General features: G+C 58.8%; 1 protein-coding gene across 1 annotated transcript; it reads right to left on the reverse strand.

Moving 5' to 3' along the window:
- Nucleotides 1-3,873: 3,873 nt before the first annotated feature.
- On the reverse strand, nt 3,874-6,601 carry Actl8 (actin like 8). The gene is made up of 2 exons (XM_046468704.1): nt 6,254-6,601; nt 3,874-4,626 (listed from the first exon to the last, which is right to left on the reverse strand). The coding sequence occupies exons 1-2, from the start codon at nt 6,599-6,601 to the stop codon at nt 3,874-3,876; spliced, it is 1,101 nt and encodes a 366-aa protein (XP_046324660.1).
- Between the last annotated feature and the right edge of the window lie 5,125 nt (nt 6,602-11,726).

Here is an 11,726-nt window from a genome sequence, read left to right on the forward strand (position 1 = left end):
AATAAATACGATGCCAGGGTCAGCTCTGTGCCGCGGGGTGGCCAACAAAGAACGAGTGTCCGGCTCCTGCGCTCGCCAAGCGCTCTCTGTGTGGCCACCTGGAAACGCCCCTCCCCCCAGTGAGGAAAGCAGACCCTTCCTCCTTCCAGTTGTTCTCCTGGGTATTTTGTCACAGCAAGAAAACGCTGATTAACACAAAGCCCCAGGTGACCGGGAAAACCACCCTGAGCCAGGCCTCTTTAGGACGCCCCTTTACAGACGGGAAACCGAGGCGCGGGGAGGTCTGCAGAGCCAGAAGGCAGCGGGGCCAGGATTCCACCAGGCTTCTGGCTGCAGACTCTGCGCCCTTGTCCAATTGCCATCTGCTTATCCAGGGAGGGACCCTCCTGGTAGGAGAGGTGGCTGGCCTCCCTTCCAGCAGCAGGACGGGCTTGGAGCCCGCGTGGACTCGGTCCTCAGCCTCAGCAGCACCCGACGCGTCTGCCAGGGTTGGCTCCGGGCACTGGGGCATCCAAACCCCACGCAAGCGCAGATGCACGGGCGCCAAGCCCCAGCCGTGGCAGCGGAAGCTGGCAGCACTGTGGGCTCACAACCGGGGTGGCCCCCCTGGGGCCTCTCCCTTTGTCCCCTCTGCCAGCTCCTCCCAGCCCCCCGCCCAGCTGCCAAGACCCGGCCTCCCCCCTGCACCTGGCCGCCCTGGCAGGCAGCCCCGAGCCGTGGAGCGTGAGCCTCCCCGGCTCTACCAGCTGCCAGGCCTGCCGCAGCCCGCCAGCCTCTGCTGGGCCCGCGCCGCCGCCAGGCCTGGGGAGCCAGCAGCTCCGCGTCAGGTTGACGGCCCTGCGCGACCCATGGAGCCGCTATTTTTAATTTAATTGGAGAGTCGGAGGAGAGAGTCGGCACCCGGCACCCAGCACCCAGCGAGGGGTTTAAAGCTTCCAGGGCGGGGGGAGGAGAGAGAAAGAGAAGAAAAGTCCGTAATTATACACCAGCAGCCGGATTTGATGCTTGAGCAGAAAGGTTAAATGTTCCTTCCAGAACAAAATGAGGAGTCCTGAGGACAGGGCCCCGGCTAGCAGGAAAGGAGGTGCCCCTCGCCCAGCCCTGTCCCCGGCCCCCCACCCCGCCAGAGACGCATGGCCGAGTCTCCTCACCTCTGCCTTTTAAGGCTCAGGTGGACACAGATACCCGGGATCCAGCATGAAGACGGCTGCTCAGGATACCGCGCCTGACGGCCCTCGAAAGTGGCTTCCACCCAAGCCTGGGAAGAAACCTCTCAGGCCCAGAAAGCTGGGAGGGCCGCCCGGTACTGTGGGCAACAGCGCGGGCCACAGAATGGACAACCTGGGTTCAGATTCCTTCATATAAAGAGAGAGACCTCGATGGCACGCTCCATTCACCCTTCACTTTCCTTCAGGGAGTATGAATGTGATGTCTGGAGCTGCCACAGCCATTTTGTGACCTTGCCCTAACACTCCTATATGTCAAAGGGGGAAAAAAAGAGTCCTCCATGATATCAACATGCCACTGTCCCCCTGAGCTGCTTAGTTGTACCCTAGACAAATAAATCTCTCTGCTTCAGCCACTTCTGATCTAGTTTGCTAGGAATGCAGGATCCATTCAGAACTCTGACCATTCACACTTGGCTAGAGACTGAGTGTGCGCTTGAGAAGTGCTTAACACCTCTGGGCGTTGGTTTCTGATTTGTAAATGGGGACGAATCCAGTTCCTTGTGCGTGTTGAGGATTAATGTGACTCCATTTGGAAAGCCCTCACCACGGTGCCCGGCCAGATGGTGGCAGCTGCTGCCAGGAAGCTTCTGGATTGTTGGGAGTGACATCAGGTTGTGAAGCCTGAAGTCACAGCTCCTAATACAGTGGCCCTCCGTAGGTGACCAAGTGAGTTCTCCTCCCCTGAGCACAGCCTCAACTCCAGGCCTCTGGAAGGAGGACACACTGCTCCCTCGCATGCCACGGACTTGCCCGCTGGCTCGGCCAGGTAGGGCCAGCCTGCCGCCATGACTGCGCTGTCTGGGCCTGCAGAGAGCTCCAGTGTGGGTGGAGATCTGTGGCTAACAAGATACGGTTCATATGTTCAAGACAAGGTGAGCTGCACTCTGGCCGCCAGATTCCTCCACCTGCCGTGACACCTTGGGGCTCCTGGGCTGAGTCTCCCACCCACTACACTTGTCACTCTGTCCCAGCTCTGGAAAGTAGAGATCTCCTTTCAGAAACAGCCAGACTCCACGGTGGCCAACAGCACAGGCTGGGTGAAGCCCCAGTTGTGCTATTAAACAGAAAAGAAATGTATAAATAAATAGTCCTGGCTCCTCTCTCTGCATCAGTCAGATCAAGCAAAGCAGCTGCTGTAACAAACACCCCCATGTCTCAGCGGCTGAACATGACAGAGTCCTCCTCCTGCCCCAGCCCAACACCTACTCCATCCCATCATGAGTCTCCTCCCATCTCTACTCTGCCTCCCTACGCCCTCTAAGGCCCCCATGGGCTCTACTGCACCCACAGCTGACTGGGCATTCTAAGGGTCAGGGGCACACTGAACTGGCCAGGAGTCGCATGAGCCCTAGCTGCCGGGGAATAGGAAGAGTACCTCCCAATGTGCACAGGAGGGGAGGACTCAGCTCCGGCAGCTCCCTCCATCCCCGTCTAGTCCCCGAGAGCAGCCACCCCTCACCCCCAGGCCCTGACTCATTTCCTCCTGCACCGTCTGACACAGACCGTCGCCCTCGGTATGCACAGGTTCTCCGTTCGCGGGGTCAGATCACCACGGATGGAAATGGGTTCTGTGATTGCTTCTGCGCTGAACCTGTGTAGACTCTTCCCTGCCACGTTCCCTGCTAACCAGTGCAACCTACTGACTATTCACATAGCGTTCACGTCGTACTGGGTGCCGTAAGTCCCGCCGAGATGATTTAGAATATCTGGGGGGAGGTGAGTGGGTCAGACGCACGTGCTATATGCCATTTTATGTGTGGGACTTGAGCGTCCCTGGATTTGGTATCCTCGGGGGTCCTAGAACCCCCCCCCAGGACATGAGGGATGGCTGTGTTTATGTATCTATCGCTACGTCTCCACGGTGCTGGGCTCTTGGACACAGAAGCCTCCTATATCCCTTTCACCTGAGGTTCCTAGGGCAGCGCCTGACGCACAGTAGGTGTTTGAATATTTATCAAATACGCACCAAACTCACACGAGACCACCCCTGCTCAGACCTCTGGGGACAATGGAGGAAATGCGGTGGAGGGAGAATGGGGCCTGGGCCTGTCCATCCTGGGTGGCGATGACCGCTGGGCCCAGGCCCCACCCGGCTCTCTCAGGATCACCGTCCCTGGGCCTCCCCGGGGACCACGCCCTGCCGGGCCACACAGCAGCCAGCACCAATTGTAAACAAGTGGTTTATTTGAACATAGTAAACAGGCCCCTGGCACGGGCAGGAAGGACACTCCAGACACACCCGCAGCACAGAGCCACCCGGCCAGGAAGGACCAGAAGGTACAAATGTCAACCTCCCCCTCCCCCTCCCCCGTCAAAAATACTCGGGGTCCCAGCAGAGGGCCCCGTTCCCTCTTGCCCCAGTTAAAACCCCCAACCAAGAATGGGACCACCCAAGGACAATGACAGTGAAAACCGAGTGGCCGTTTGGCGTGGAGGTGGCAGAGGGCCACTCCCACCCCAGGGACATGCCACCTGGGAACACTGTCCCTTGGAGGTTTCCAGGGGACACTGTCCTCCCTTGAGTTGGACCCCACTCTTGACACAAGATAAAACCTGAGAACCCCAAATGACCGCTCCTGGCCCCAGAATCCAAACCACAGCTGACGAGACGGGGCCCCGAGCAGTCGCCGGTCACAGCCGCCAGTCACAGCCGCGTGCCCTCCATGTACTCCTCTCGGGTCATCCACTCGGACCTGTAGGTGGACAGGTGGGCCACCACCGAGGCGCCTAGCCAGACGCTGAAGTTCCTGTTGCTGCCTACCCATATGGTGGCCTTGGTGGAGGGGAAGGGACCCGAGGTCAGCTCCTTGTACAGGCGCTTGGTGAAGCCCGGGTACAGGCTGTTCCCGCCGCAGGCCATCACATGGGACAGGAGCAGGTGGTGCCTGGAGGCCTCGCAGGAGGAGACGGACTCGGCCACGGCCTGCGGGATGCCGGGCCCCTGCAGGTCGAACACCTGCGGGCTGAAGAACATCTCGGGGCCCAGGCGCTGCATGGGCGTCAGCTCCACCGCGGTGCCGTCCGGGAGCTGGTAGGTGTTGCTCTCGTCCGCGCCGCTGGGCAGGCTCTGGCGGAAGTCCAGGGCCTCCCCCAGGTTCTGCGGCACGTAGCACTTGCTCATCTGAGTGGACATCACGGTCTCCAGCTGGAACAGGTCGTGCGGGTTGTGCCTTTCCTTGAAGAGGCTCTGGAAGAGGTAGGCGGAGAGGTCCTGCCCGGCCAGCTCCAGGGTCTTCCCGCTGTCGCGCAGCGGCCGGCCCAGGTGGAAGGGCTGCACGCGGGTCAGGCCGTAGCCCGAGTCGACCACGACGCCCGTCAGGAGCCCCGAGGCGTACAGGGACATCTCCAGCTGGTCGGCCAGGAGCAGGGACGGCACGTCCAGGAGCTCAAACATGATCTGCAACAGGAGAAGCTCTGTGTGTCCCCCAGCCCAGGGCCCCGCGCCAGCCCTGCTCCCCCAAGACCCTCCCCGCCTCAGGTCTCAACACTCAGTGCTGCGGACCCACACTCTCAGGGGCCACCGGGCTGCCCCAGGACCAGGGTGCAGGGCCCCGGGTGCTCACACAGTGGGAATAAGGGCAGGGGGCTCTGGAGGGCTAGAGTCAGGGGCCAAGTCTGCCCTCGGGGACTTGTCTAACATGGTCCTCAGAAGATGGTGTCGGCAAGTGGGCGGGGAGGAGGGGACTCATCAGGCAGCAAAACCCACCACTATGTCATGCATAGTTCCAGGCCCAGGGGAGGGAGAGAGGAGGGAGACTGCTCCGTGCCCCGCGGGCGAGGCTGAACTCCTGCCTGGATCAGAGGCTCCCAGTGTGAAGACAGAGCGAAATTCTGAGGTCCAGCATTTGGCAAAGACCTGGGCTGAGCTCCTCCCCACTGTCCATCATCCCCTGGATCTCTGCAGAGTCCCCTCCCCAACCCCACGAAGTCCTGGTCCCAGTCCAGCCTCTGGCCTCTGACTCCCCGCCCACTGGCCCAGCAGCCCCTCTCTCCCCACTGGGAAGGCTCCCCTCTCCTGTCCTCACGGTGTCCCCTACTCCACCATCGTGGCCCAAACAGCAACCAAGGTTCTCCTCAAGCAGAATCTCACACAGGACCCCCCATTTATAGCTCTCCAGGGCCTCTGGTCCTGGACGGCAGGGCTGGCGGGCACTTCCCCAGCTACACGACCAGGGGCCACTTTTAGCAAACACCCACACGGGGTGCCCAGCTGGGCGTGAATTTCAGATACACAACAAATATCTGAGCATAAGTATGTCCCCTGCCTTATCTGGGACACACTCGCACTAAGGTATCATTTGTTATTTATCTAAAAGTTGAATCTAACGAGGCTTCGTGGATTTCACCCAGCAAACCCACAATTCTAAATGTTTTAGATTTTACGGGCCAGTCTCTGCCACAGCTGTTCACCTCTGCTGCCACACTGTGAAAGCAGCCAGAGACCAGGTGCAAATGCCCAGGTGTGGCTGAGTTCCAATAAATCTTTATTCGCAAACACAAGTGGTGGGCCGGGTTCGGCTCCTTGACCATAGTTTGCCAACCTTGGATTTAGAGTAAAATCGAGGGGCTCCCCACGGCCTAGCAGGCCTGGGAGCTCAGCCCCTGCCCACCCCACCATCCTAACTGCCCCTGGCCACTCCCTTTCCTGTTCACTGGGCTGAAATCACCTCCTCTGGGAAGTCCTCCTGGATCACGCCCTCCCTCCCCAGAAGCTCCTCCTCCCCGCCTGATTTTATTTCTAGAACCATCTGGAATTCTTATCTGTTAACTTCCTCGTGGCTGAGTCTTCCCCTGGAATGTGAGAACATGGTCTCAGAATCCACGGACTCGTGGACAGCTATCCAGAGCCCCCGGCAGAACCCCCTCCACTGAGCCCGCAGCCTGGCCAGGACTCCGGGGCTGAGCCGGGGCCGACACACACTAGGTATGTGGGCCACGTCTAAAAACTGTTGAAACGCAGTGATCCGGAGAGCAGACGGATCCCATGGGTCACAGGGTGCCCCGCAGCCCGCCCGGGGCCTCACCTCCAGGGTCTTCTTTCGGTCCATGGGCTCCCTGTGGGGCGTCTCAGTGATCATGACGGGGAAGTCCTCGTGCTCCTGCCGGTGCTTCTCCAGGATGAACGTCCAGATGTGCTGCACGCCGTCCCAGTTGAGGACGCGGCCGCGCTCTATGGGGTAGCTGTAGGTCTCGGGGTGGCAGATGTCGATGCCCAGGCTCACGCGCCTCTGGGCATAGCTGGGGCCGGGGTTCTCCCTGCAGGGCATGTAGTTCACGATGCTGGGCACCACCATCTGCGGCTCGTTCCAGCCCGACAGCCCAGCCTTCAGGAAGCCGGACCCGTGGTCAATGATGATGGTTCTCGCGGCCATGGCGGGGGCCGGGGGAGGTGAGGTCGCTTCCAGGCGGGTGCCCACGGGTGAGTGGAGAGCGAGAGTCACCTGCAAAGGGAGAGGGTGGACTGTCGGAGGACCATCCTAGGCCACCTGGCTGCTCCCACCTTCCACCCAGGGACCACCTCTGGCTGACGCTGCCCCTGCTGCCCCCAAGCACGGGGCGTGACCGTGTCTGGAAACGCCTCCCACCCCGGGCCCCTGTCCACCCCACGGGCCTCGTCCACCCTGCCAACCCCAGTCCTGCCCACCGAGCCGGCTCCTGTGGTGCCCCCCCACGAGCCCATCACACAGAGCAGGGGCCACTCTGCTGACCTCTGCTGACTGGACACAGAGTGGGTCACAGGAGGCGCTGGCTGCCCGTGAGCAGAGGGCACGTGGGCCGTGAGAAGCAGTGGAGGGACCACCGCCCTCAAACAGCGCAACGTCACGGGACAGCAGAGGAGCTGGACGGCAGGGGCGACCGGGTGGCAACAGCCAGCTGCCAGGTCTGGAGTTGGTCCCCTCCACCCAGGACGCGGGGGCCGTAGTTAGAGCTATTTAAGGTCACCATCCGTGGTGACCAGCTCAGCCGTTTCCCCTGTGCCCACGGAACACAGGCCCCCATCCCCGCCCCGCCCTCCAGCCAACCCCATCGTCACATCCGCTGCTCAGACAGGGCAACGGAGGCACGGGGACAGCACAGGACCCACGATTAACGAGGGGGTCTGAGGGGGAAGCCGAGCAGACCCCAGAGGCCCCGAGCAGGACGAGAAGGCTGCGGGTCTCACAGGGTGGGGTGGCTCACGGCAGAGGAGGGACGAGCAGACCCTGGCCTCCGGGAGCACCGCAGGGCCACACGGTGTGGTGTCGGCTACAGTCACACGGACATGGGAGCAGTGGTGACCTCGACAGCGACCGCTGAACGGAGGACGCACGTCTCCACCACCATCCGCAGAGAGCAACGGGGACACACGTAGAGACCTCAGTCCACGCGCCACGCCACGCGTCGCTTGAAAATATCTGCTTAAGAAAAAACTTGCGTCCGAGGTCTGGGGATGTGGCTCGTTGTTAGGGCTCTTGCCTGGCGTTCACGAGGCCCAGGTTCTGTCCCCAGCGCACCACACACACACACACACACACACACACACACACACACCTGTACTAGGCAAGCACAGTCACCTTCCCTAAGCAACGCAGCGTGACAGCCGCCCACGTAGCGTTTACCTTGCAGTTGGCGCCACAGGTCGACGGTGAGTGACAGCGCGCAGGGGACCCGCGTGGACCATTTGTAAACGGTTTATATAAGAGCCTCCAGCTCAGTGGGTGTTGGTGTCCCAGGGCCCTGGAACCAGGTCCCCCGTGGATACCGCGGACGAATGTTTGAGAAAGACGGACGCGTTGGAGTGGGTGTCACCATCTGGATACGGAGTGTCCCCCCAGCTCCTGTTGGTGCAGGATTATTCCCAGGTAAACACCAGGCCAGTGTGACCTGAGCAGCGGGTCCCATGTAAGTGACTGGGGCTGAGGAGGCGGTGGTGGGGACCTGCCCCCCCCCCCAGGCCTTCTCTCCTCCTGCTCTGTGTCCTGACCCCCAGGAGCTGCGCCCCCCCAGCCCTTCCCCACGGCCCCGCCTCGCCTGGGCCTCGGGCACCGGAGCCAGCGCCTGTGGACTGACACCTCGGAACCCAAATGCACTTGTCCCTCCCGAGGTCCTTCTTGTCGGGAATTCTGGTGACCACAACAATCAGCTAATGAACACCATGTGACGGGGACAAGAATGAGGGAGAGGCTAAGGTTTTCAGCCCCCAGAGCTAGAAGATTCCGTGGTCACTTCCTGAGCCAGAGGAGAGGCCGGGGGAGATGGGGGGCCAGGAGGAGGAGATGGGGGCCAGGAGGAGGAGATGGGGGGCCAGGAGGAGATGGGGGCCAGGAGGAGATGGGGGCCAGGGGGAGATGGGGGGCTGGTGGGAGGAGATGGGGGGCCAGGAGGAGATGGGGAGCCAGGAGGAGGAGATGGGGGCCAGGAGGAGGAGATGGGGGGCAGGAGGGGGAGATAGGGGACCAGGAGGAGGAGATGGGGGGCAGGAGGGGGGCTGGTGGAAGGAGATGGGGGGCCTGGGGAAGAGATGGGGGGCCGGCAGGAGGAGATGGGGGGCCAGAAGGAAGAGATGGGGGGCAGGAGGGGGAGATAGGTGACCAGGAGGAGGAGATGGGGGGCAGGAGGAGATGGGGGACTGGTGGGAGGGGACTGGGGAGCTTCTTTTACACTGGAAAATTGCGAGGTGCCCAGGAGACTCTGATGGTGTCTGAGTGGGAGGCAGAACTGGGAGCCACCAAGTGACGGAGATGAGGGGTCCTGGGGGAGAAGATCCGGAAGGGCCTCGAGAAGAAGCCCTCGAGGTCCAGGAGAAGCAGGAGCCGGTGAAGAGGGCTGAGCAGGAGCGGCCTGGAGGGAGGCAGGGAGCCCCGAGGGAGAGGCTCTAGAGGCCAGGACAGGAAGGCTCAGCAGGTGAGAAGGAAGAGGAGGTCCCGCTGGACCACGGTGCCCTGGACAGGAGAGGGCCACGCCCCACAGGGCAGGAAATGCTGAGGGACCCTCTGAAACTGTCCCAGGACCGCCACACACAGAACAAAGAAGAGTGACGGAAGGTCAAGATCAAGGGCACGGCCACCAACGCAGTGACGTTTCCTGACCCTAGACCAGGGGAAGATCGGCTGTGGGAACCCAGGGTGGCTTCTGGTGGTGCCCCTGACAGCCACCTCCCACAGAGGAAGACCGGAATCTGCACAAAATACACAGAGCCCCCACCCGAGGACAGAGGAGGGGCCCAGGTGATGAAGAAATTTTAATCACGAGGAAAGAGACGGGAGCCAACCAAGGTCAGGGCTCCCTCGACTCTGGGTGTGACCGGGCTCACGCCCCAGGCCACCTGCACCCCCAGGCCACCTGCACAGGTGGGGACGGCCGGATGCAGGCAGCAGGGAAAGGCCCGGGCTGCACCCTGCTGCAGAGCCCCTCCCCTGGAGGCAGAGCCAGACGAGGGGACCGAAGGCTGACACCACACAGCAAGCATTCTCCAGAAGATTCCAACAGGTCAGGGTCCCCAGCATAATGCAGGCTGAGGGTCCCTTTTCCAAAATGCTTGAGACCAGGAGTGTTCTGAGTTTCAGATACTTTGTGAATTGTGGAATATCTACATATACCTAATAAGATATCTTGGGGACAGGACCCGGGTCTAAATACGCAATTCATGAATAATTCACGTATATATCTCATACACATAGCCTGAGGGTACGATCCCACAATGGTTTTGATAACTTTGTGCATGAGACAAAGTTTCACGGTGTAGGATTTCCCAACTTTAGCCGGGCACAGTGGTGCGCACCTGTAGTCCCAGAGGCCGGGGAGGCTGAGGCGGGAGGATTGAGAGTTCAAAGCCAGCCTCAGCAACAGGAAGGCACTAAGCAACTCAGAGAGATCCTGTCTCTAAATAAAATAGAAATTAGGGCTGGGGATGTGGCCCTGAGTTCAATCCCTGGTACCCCCCACCTCACCAAAAAAAAAAAAAAAAAGAATTTTCCAATTGTGGCATCATGCTCAAAACGTTTTGGATTTTGGAGCATTTTGAATTTTGGATTTTAAGATTAATGATGCTCAACTTTTATTTAAAATGTCCAGGTTTCAAGGTTTTATTCAACATATAAAGAATCAGGACAGTGTGACTCACTCTTAAGGCGCAAGGCAAAGACGTCAACCCTGAGATGGCCCCGGCACCGGAGTTACCAAGAGAGCAAAGCATCTGTCTTAATGTTGCTTGAACTCGATGGAAAGATGGGTGTTCTCAGAAAGGAACAGAAACTACAAAAAGGGCCTCCTGGGAATACGAGAACAGACGTAGGTGACACCTGAAAACAGTTTTAAAATCCAGCTCAGTCACAGAATAGAGACGATAGGGAGTGATTTCCCCATCAAGAGAAATCAACCAGTCTGAAGAACACAGAGAGACGAAAGGATTCATGGACGGAGCCTCAGAGACCCACGGGACAATGTATTTAAAAAATGTCTAATTCTCCTGCTAAAGTTCTCGAATGGGAGGAGAAAATGGCTCAGTATAAAGTTTTGGAGAAATAATGACTAAAAGAATCCCCAATTGGTTCAAAGACATAAGCCTTCAGATTCAGAAAGCTAAGCACACCCCAAAGAGAACAAAACCCAAAGAAAACCACAGACACACTCACTGCTGAGTACCAAAGACGTTAAAAATATATATATATATCCCCTGAATGGAGCCAGAGAAAAATAAAACCTGCCGTACAGAGTGAGACCACTGGCATGACCACAGGTTATCGTCAGGGAAACGAGGGAGGCCAGAAGGCGGCCCACCGACTTTAAAGAGTGGAAAGAAAAGGGGTGTTGGACAGAATTCTATACCCAGCAACACTATCCCGCAGAGGAAGAAAACCTCAGAGGATTCATCACCAGCAGAATCACTTTGAAAGAAATATCCATGGATGCTCTTCAGGTGGAGGAAATCATACCAGAATGGGTACCTCCCAAGTGCAGACAGAACCACGGAAATGATAAAACTCCTGAGAATCTGTTAAAGGACACTTTCTCCTCTGAGCTGTGTGTGGCCTCTGAAAGGGGAAACTTGCAGCCACTTCTGCCCGAGTTTCTGTATACGCAGCTGTAACGCTCACAAGCCCCACAGGAAAGGAGGCGAAGGGCCCCACCTGGTTGTGAGACTTCTACCCACAGAAGTGTAAATCTTTTTTTTTTTTTGGGGGGGGGGTTACTAGGGATTAAACTCAGGGGCACTCGACCACTGAGCCCCATCCCCAGCCCATTTTATGTTTTATTTAGAGACAGGGTCTCACTGAGTTGCTTAGTGCCTCACTAAATTGTTGAGGCTGGCCTTGAACTCATGATCCTCCTGCCTCAGCCTCCCCAGCTACAGGGATTACAGGTGTGTGCCACTGCTCCCGACATAGATCTTAACTCTTGTGAGTCTGCTAGAGGTCAGGTATGTGTACTGTAACCCCAAGAGCAACCAATAAAAACAGAGCATATGAAGAAGAGCACCACAAAAGCAACTGATAAACTGTGAGGGATACTAACAAT

The sequence above is a fragment of the Marmota monax genome, unplaced genomic scaffold (assembly GCF_021218885.2).
Source record: "Marmota monax isolate L192 unplaced genomic scaffold, Marmota_monax_Labrador192_F-V1.1 WCK01_AAM20220418_F8-fsc00008, whole genome shotgun sequence".
Classification (NCBI taxonomy): domain Eukaryota; kingdom Metazoa; phylum Chordata; class Mammalia; order Rodentia; family Sciuridae; genus Marmota; species Marmota monax.